Genomic DNA, 8436 nt, shown 5'->3' with positions numbered 1-8436 from the left:
TATGGTAGCCCAGTTCTATTTGGATCTTATCCTGCCTCTCTTCCGCATTGATCCAGAGGAAGCCCAAGCTGAAACGTCTCTAAATAAATGTTGATACCATAAGTGCCTGCATTTGGGGCGGGCAAAGACCCTGCCAGCTCAGCTGGTTTACATTTTTTTTTCAGGTTGTGTTTATAGAAAGGAAAATGTCTGATCTCATTTTTACCAAGGCTGCTTTTCTCTGCTTCCCTTGAGACCAAGAGTTAGACGAAGCCAAATAATCAGCCAGGCAACCCCACGGGGCCCTCACCCTGCGTGCTTCGCTTTGCTTCCAAATTTTAGAGGTGGAAAAACCCAAATGTATGTTCATCTGCGGTTTTCATGAGAGGAAAGAGCTGCTGACACCATCCAGATGGGGACTGGGAGGCACTGGCTCCACCCAGGAGCAGGGGAGTGTTCTCAGGCAGCAAGACTAGCATCAAGTCACTGTAACTCTGGCTCACCGGGAGCTTAGGAAATACAAAATATACCTGTGTTAGTTTTCATCGCAGAAGTCAGGAGGCAAAGGCCTGTCTCCGGTACACTATGGCATTGGGAGGGATTCTGCTATTGTTCGAGCATGCAGCAGCCCAAAGGTTTACGGGCTGGAAGCTTAGACACAAGTATAGCAACGTTGAAGTGATAGAGTTTTTAAAGCTAGGGCCTGGTGGAAGGTTGGGTCACAGGGAATAGTAACCCTTGGAAGGGGCTGGTTCTGGCAAGTTCCTGGTTAGTTCCAGGAACAAGCTGATGTAAAAGAGCAAGTGTAGCCCCCTGATACATCTGGCTTTCTAGTTTATCTGTAATCTCTCCCTCTGGCAAGTAGAGTCACTATGAGATCTTCTGCCATATTGTGATACAGCCATGTAGCTCTCCCCTGAGGCCAGATGAGGATGCCTACTGTTGAACGTTCCTGTTTAAAAAAGAAGTATGTGTGTGTGTGTGTGTGTGTGTGTGTGTGTGTGTGTGCATGCCAGAGGAAAATGGGCAGTCTCCAGAGTCCATTCTCTCCTTCTACCATGTGGGTTTCAAGTCATCAGGCTTGGCAGCAAATACTTTACCCACATCTCACTGTCCCTAATGTTGTTAGACTGTCAGCCTCTTAAATTGTGAGCTAAGTAACCATTTTTCTTTACAAATTGCTGGTCTCATGTGTTTTGTTATAGCAACAGAAAATGTGCTAAGACAGGCTTCTGTGGGACGGTGTCTTCTGGAAAGAAAAGAACGAATCAGAATCTCAACTTAGTGTAGACGTGTTTTGTTTACTTCCTGCCACGCCCGATCTACTATATTTGACTCTGAGGTCAACACAGAAGTCCAGTCCAGATTGTTACACTTCCTGCCGTTCTCTAGGAGAAGCCGACCTAGTCTGGTGTAAGTGCTGAGAAGTGGTTCTAGAAGCAGTCAACAGCAAGAAGGCAAGAGGTGGTGTGGCCTGGAGAAGCCCTGCCCTGTGTCCAGTATTCATATCAGGTAGTCTAAGGCAAACAAAACAAATCTGCTGGGTTGAACGCTAATATGAGTGGAAAGTGAAAGACAGGATAGGAGAGAGTTCAGGACAATTTACCAGGCTAAATGTCCTATGCAATCAGGATAGTTTCTTTGAGCATGAACAGTGTCCAGGCTTGCAGTTTATGGATTGCTTGATACACGATGACTCTGATTTAATTTAATACACAGCATCCAGAAACATAGCTGCTCCATTTGCCTTGGCAACTTCAGGGCTCATGAATGAGCCCTTGGTATGTGTTAATGGTATAACCTTTTTCCTGGAAAGTCCAGAAAACCACCACCACCACCACCAAACAACCATGGGATCACTGGCAGCCAGGATCCAGACAGAATAATGGCACTTGGCTCTCATCCCATTTCCTTTGGGACACAAGAAAATATCTGAATATCAGAAATGTAAGTAGATATCCAGCCAAGAGTCTTCAACGTAAGTCATGACAAGTTGGTCTGATTACGTTAGGGAATTGTCCTTGGATCTGATTGAGAGCTGGCACCATGTACCTATAATATAGACCTGGGTTTGGTCAACATTGTTTTCTGGCAACAGATCTGTGAATGATTGATAACTGAACATTGGTCTGCCAAATTGGAGCTGGCTATTGCTAATGGGCAGGGAATTTGAACCCCCAAGACAGACAAGAACTAATTGATGTTCGAATTCCCACAAGGCAGCAACTATCTTTGGTTCTTCTTGCTATAACAAAATATTAGATCTTGAAGAAATTATAAAGACCAGAAGTTTATGTTTTTGGAGGGTGGAAGTCTAAGATTCAGGCAGGCAGGTCAGTGTCTGGTGAGAGCTGAGTTCTGTGTCTAAGGAAATGCTGTCTCCTTGGGAAGGGACAAATGTCTTCACATGGCAGAGCTACAGAAGGGGAAAATCCTAGCTGTTCCCCTCATGTCTTTGACAAGGCACTAACCCAACACATGAGGCCAGCTCTGGAAGCGTGTAGCCTTCCTCAAGTCTTGGCTCTTCATACACTGTGCATGTTGGGAGAACATGAGCATTCCAACCATGTAAAGTATATGAAAGACTTATTGGTTGACTTGGGCTAACAGTTGGAAAACGATCTGCTACCCCACTCCCTCTCCCCACCCCCCCCACACCCACCCCCCACCATCCTGCCATCAGGCTCCATCTAGCCTCCCACTTTCAGAGACTTTGAGGTCCAAGGGCCAGACTATCCCAAGCCCACTTCCCCAAGCCATAGCATTGATTCTTGTACCCCCACTATCTTATAGTCTTCTGCTACCAAAGTGTGATGCCACCTAGTCATGCCTTTTTGTAAGAATCTCCAAGTGTGGGGCTCTCACCCCCTACCCTGCTTTGCTTGCTTTGTGTGAAGAGATTCCCCCCTTTTTCATAAAGAAATGGTGACCCGAGCTTATTCCCTTTATAAGTTTCCACCACAGAGCTCACTCTACAGCCCTCTGCTTCCTACCCCTCCTTAGCCAGCCAAAGGGCTTCCTTTGGCACCTCTCTTCAGAATGCTCATCATGGATTCACTTTGAAGCGGCAGCGGACACCTGAGACAACAGGATGAGTTCCAGTCCACATCCTGTTGGCTGTTGTTACCACCTAACGTTTTTCTTCTCCTTCCTTGGATCTGCCTTCAGTCTGGACACCTCCTTGCCCTGCCATCCAGGCCCATCTAAAGTGTCAGTGAATCACAGGGCAACTTCATCTTCCAAAAAGCTTCAAACAAATCATAAACATAATTTCTATGTACTTTATAAAGAGGATGTGGGAGGCATAATGGTGTATTCATTCTTAGCCTAAAAAAATGAGCCAATTTTTTTGGGGGCATTGGCTGTTTGATGGTATTATGTGATGCACAGTATGGCTTCCTTCATTTTACATTCAAAGACAGGAAGATATTTTTGCAAAAAAAAAAAAAAAAAATCCAAGAGTTCCATCAGTTTCCTGAGGGCCTTTCTTCTACCTTTGATATACAAATCACCCTTCCTTTGAAGAACCATTTGTGTCCAGTCAATTTCTCTCCTTTGCTGGTGACTGCTCCAGTTTCTGCCAGATTCTTCTTGCTGAATGGAGAGAGAGAGAGAAAGAGAGAGAGAGAGAGAGAGAGAGAGAGAGAGAGAGAGAGAGAGAGAGAGAAGTAGCTCTCCAACTTCACTGCCTGCCTCACCCACATACCTGTGTTTCACTTTATCTTTCTATATATTTATAGCATTGGAGAATCAGCAGGACCAGAAGGAAGATGAGGTGGTTCCTAGGAAAAGACTGGTCTAATAATAAGTATTTGTACAGAGACTCCTTGTATAAAAAGGGGGCGGGGCTTCATTGGTCAACCTTACATTATGACAACTTTTACTTCCCCAAGCACTAACTTCGGAGATTAGATACCAGGCAATGGAACGAGCAGGTGCCCCTGCTGCTGTCCCAGAAAGAGGAGTTACACCTTCTGTGAGTCCAAGATGGAGATAAGGACTGACCCAAGCCAGCAGGAGTTCCCAGGAACTCAGGGAGAGGAGTATGTTGAAACACAGAGCCAGAAAACCTTTGGAAGGTTCTGAAGAGCAGCCTGAGGGGGCACTTATCAAGACTAATTGAGCTCTGTGGCCATCTGGGCCAGCCTCAATCCTGAGGTAAGACAGCTATTCAGGTCTGAGTCTTCAAGCGACAAGTATGTAGCAAGAGGCAGATGAAAAAGAGAAAAGCACAACAGTTTTATGGAACAGTGGAGTCTTCAGAAACAAGACCCTCCCTGGCTCACAGAAAGCCACTCACTTTTATGGTTAGGCTAGATGAAGACCGGACAGCTGCATAGATGTTCAGCTGGACATGTGGAGAGATGGAAGGCAGAAACCCAACAGAGAAAGGGAAAGGCCTTGCTTTGGAGCCCTTCACTTCAGCTCAAAGTAGTCAGCATGCCAAGGCAAGATACTTTAGGAGACCATGTTTGGGAGCCAGTGTAGGCTAAAGAGCATCAGGGTGTAGTCCCCAGCTTCAAGTCCTGTTTTGCAGAAGTGGTCCTCTTTAGCCCAGACTTCTGGACGTGACCTCTTTCTGACCTTCAGTGTTGCCCATCCAGCATGTTAGCATTGGCTTTGCTCCTTTAGAAGACATCTTTGCCAGTACTTCTGAGTCTCTGTGGTTCTCCTGTGAGCAACACACCCAGCTTCACAGACTGTTATGATTGAAGGCCATGTCTGTGACATGATGGAATGATGGAAGCAGTGATGTGTCCTTTTCACAAGTGTATCCTGAAATTGGTGGTATGGGGGTCAAGTGTCTCCCACATAGTTATGTCCCCAGTAACTTACTTCCTAAAAACAGGCCCTAAAAAATGTCCACTGCCTCCCCAAATGCCAACAAATTATGACTCTATCAACAGGTTAATCCATCAGCTAGGAACCAAGCCTTCAAAACCCAAGCCTTTGGGGGGAGATTGCATGTTCAAACCATAATAGGATATCATTTCTTTCTTTTTTATGTATTTTTTTTTTCAAGACAGGGTTTCTCTGTATAGCCCTGGACACCCTGGAACTGGCTCTGTAGACCAGGCTGGTCTCAGACTCAGAGATCCACCTGCCTCTGCCTCCTGAATGCTGGGTTTAAAGGTGTGCACCATGACGACCCGACTGTAGGACACCATTTCTAAGATGTTAAGACATGAGTGCTTGCAGTTTCTATCATGGGAACTCTCACTATGACCCTATTGACCCAAGCCACACCTCCAGTCCAAATGCCTGTCTCATGAGAGTCCCTGAGACAACCATACCTCAATTCTTGTCCCCCAGATACTGGGGAGACAATATGTGTTTGTTTGTTTATTTCTAGATGTAGTATTGTGATAAATCATTATATATCAATAGATAATTTATATGGCAAAGTATTGATATGGGACCACTTTCCTGATTTCTGAGGACAGTTGAGAGGAAAATAGCAGAATCATTAAATGACCTTGATGAGCATATGATTATCTTACACTTTTCACCAAGATGCCTGCCTTTAATTTTCCTCCAAGGTTCACTTTCTTTAAGGACATCAGTAGTTTGTCTCTGTCATTGATAGTCTCCCAAACCACCCACTACCCTGGGGCAGGAGAAAAGTCTCTGCAGATAGAAATTGATAACTTAAAGTTGTCAGGAAACATACTGCCTGCTCTTTACAGCTTGCCCTTGACTTTGCAAGAATTGTCTCAGCACTGGGCATGAATTCTGAAGCCAGTGCTCTGCAGGGAAGGTCAGACACGGAAAAGCATCTGAAATGCAGCAGGAGTGAGTGAAAGGGGAAACTCTGAGGGAAGCCTGGAAGACGAAGGGGGGAAATCTGAACGCATCCAAATCTGGAGACTATAAAAGGGTTTGAAGTCAAGCTGACCTGTTGGAGGAGATCCCAGGGTAAAGTCTCTGGTCTGAGAGGCCTGGACAGTGTAAAGGTTCGCCCTGCTCTGAAGAAGGCTATGAAGTCCCTCCAGCTGGGACAAACAAAGCCTTCTTCACTGATAACCCTGGCTCCAGATGCCTAAGTCCCTGGAGCAGGGTGGGGAGCAGCCTGGAGTTACGACAGGGGCTGAGTAAACATGGTCTGCAGGTAACAAGGGTACGGGAAAGGGCCACACTAGATCTAGGACCAAAGGTCTCCTTGAATTAAAAAGTTGCTAGGTCATTACCAGTCAACAAACAGAACACTTTCACTAGTATTGTTTAAGGCCAACACTGAGCTAAGACACATATTCCATCAAACAATGCAGACACGAGACATTTAGGCATGAAACACAGAACACGCCGATGCCCACTTCAGAGGTGGACAGGTAGGCACGTGGGTTCTGGTTGAGCAGGGCTAGGAAAAGCTGCTGGGGTTAGGGTAGGGGAACTTCAGAGTTAGACTTGAACAATGGGCCATTTAAACAAAGAGAAACAAGACACATTGCACACAGGACCAGTAAGTGTCCTGAAGTTCACAGTCACTGGCAGGTCAGTGGAGCTGAGCGGTGTCAAGGTCCAGATGGCGGCGGGAGTGGAGCTTCATGTCGGGAAGGGAAGGCTGAATGCAGCAACACCAGCACTGCCTTCTTCTCCGGAGGCAGGCTCCTGTTCTAGAATATTGTGCAGAGTGCAGCCACCAGCACAGCTGTGTAAGTACCTGCATGGTTTGTAGCTGTGGAGTCCTGCAGACCCACCCCGGGAGTGACAGGGCCGGTGCATATGGCAGTTCTGTTTGCAGAATTAGGGGAACCTCGTCAAGACGCCCACCAGTCTACGCTCCCGGGAGCAGTGTACGAGGGCTCCCTTTCCTCATGTCCCTGACAGTACTTGTCATTCGTTAACTTGATGACAGCCGTTCTAACTGGGGTGAGACAGAATCTCAGTTTTGACTTTTTGTTGTTTTTTTTTTTCACCTTTCTTTAGCTTTTTATTTATTTTCTTTTTTTATTATTATTATTATATTTGTGTTTTAATTTTATACATCAGCCATGGGTTCCCCTGTCCTCCCCCCTCCCGCCCCCACCTCCACCTTCCCCCACCCCCTCCCCTCCATTCCCATCTCCTCCAGGGCCAAGACTCCCCTGGGGATTCATTTCAACCTGGTGGATTCAGTACAGGCAGGTCCAGTCCCCTCCTTCCAGACTGAGCAAAGTGTCCCTGTGTAAGCCCAAGGTTCCAAACAGCCAGCTCATGCACTAAGAACAGGTCCCGGTCCCACAACCTGGATGCCTCCCAAACAGTTCAAGCTATTCAGTTGTCTCACTTATCCAGAGGGCCTGATCCAGTTGGGGGCTCCACAGCCTTTGGTTCATAATTCATGTGCTTTCATTCATTTGGCTATCTGTCCCTGTGCTTTTTCCAATCTTGGTCTCAACAATTCACGCTCTTACAGTCTCTCCTCTTTCTCGACAATTGGACACCTGGAGCTCCACCTGGGGCCTGGCTGAGGATCTCTGCATCCACTTCCATCAGTTATTGGATGAGAGTTCCAGCTCGATGGTTAGGGTGTTTGGCCATCTGATCACCAGGCTAGGTCAGATCAGGCTTTCTCTTGACCATTGCCAGCAGTCTACAGAAGATGTATCATTGTGGATTTAAGGGGACCTCTCAAGCACTGCCTATTCCTGTTCTCATGTGGTCTTCATTTATCATGGTCTGTTATTCCTTGTTCTCCCTTTCTGTTCTTTTTTTTTTTTTTTTGACTTTTAAGCAGTCTTTAATGAAAGCTGTGCAGGACACACCCCTACTCCTGCATCTTCTCAATCGTTTCTTCCTTGTATTTGCCCTTCTCCTTTCTGACTTGTCGAGACTTGCCTTTCCTTTCCAGGATCTTTTTGCAGTCTTTTTCCAGCTTTAGCCTGGTGATAACCACCTTGCTGGGGTGGATGCCCACATGGACAGTTGTGCCATTAGCCTTTTCTCGCTGGACTCGCTCAATGTAGATGACGTACTTCTTCCTGTACACTTGGACCACTTTGCCAATCTGCTGGCCTTTGTAGTGTCCTTGGACAACCTGAACTTCATCATCCTTTCGAATGGGCATAGACCGAACATTGTACTTCTGCCTCAGCTCTTTGGAAATGGGGGAAGACACGATCTTCCTCTGAATGTGAGAAGGTGCATTGAAATGCCATTTGCGATTCTTGCTTCGGTCGGAAGTCACAAAGGGATTGAACTTCATTTTGGCGGCTGTGATTCCCTTTCTGTTCTTGATCCAGCTGGGATCTCCTGCTCCCCTAAGCTTTCTTTCCCTTGAACCTTGCCCTTCATTACTCCTACTGTCGTCCAGATTGTTCATGTAGATCTCATCCATTTCTCTGTCATTGGGTGATCCCTGTGTCTTTCCTAGGGTCCCATTTTCTAGGTAGCCTTCCTGGAGTTGTGAATAGCAGTCTAGTCATCTTTGTTTTACTTCTAGTATCCTCCTATGAGTGAGTACATACCATGTTTGTC

General features: G+C 46.3%; 1 protein-coding gene across 1 annotated transcript; it reads right to left on the bottom strand.

Moving 5' to 3' along the window:
- Positions 1 to 7711: 7711 nt before the first annotated feature.
- Positions 7712 to 8172, bottom strand: LOC118596428 (60S ribosomal protein L26-like). Its single transcript, XM_036207318.1, has one exon. It carries the CDS (start codon positions 8162 to 8164, stop codon positions 7727 to 7729), a length of 438 nt encoding a protein of 145 aa, XP_036063211.1. The 5' UTR covers positions 8165 to 8172; the 3' UTR covers positions 7712 to 7726.
- Between the last annotated feature and the right edge of the window lie 264 nt (positions 8173 to 8436).

The sequence above is a fragment of the Onychomys torridus genome, chromosome 15, assembly GCF_903995425.1.
Source record: "Onychomys torridus chromosome 15, mOncTor1.1, whole genome shotgun sequence".
Lineage (NCBI taxonomy): Eukaryota > Metazoa > Chordata > Mammalia > Rodentia > Cricetidae > Onychomys > Onychomys torridus.
Note: the sequence above shows the minus strand (reverse complement) of the source record. Positions and strands in the feature narration are given on the sequence as shown.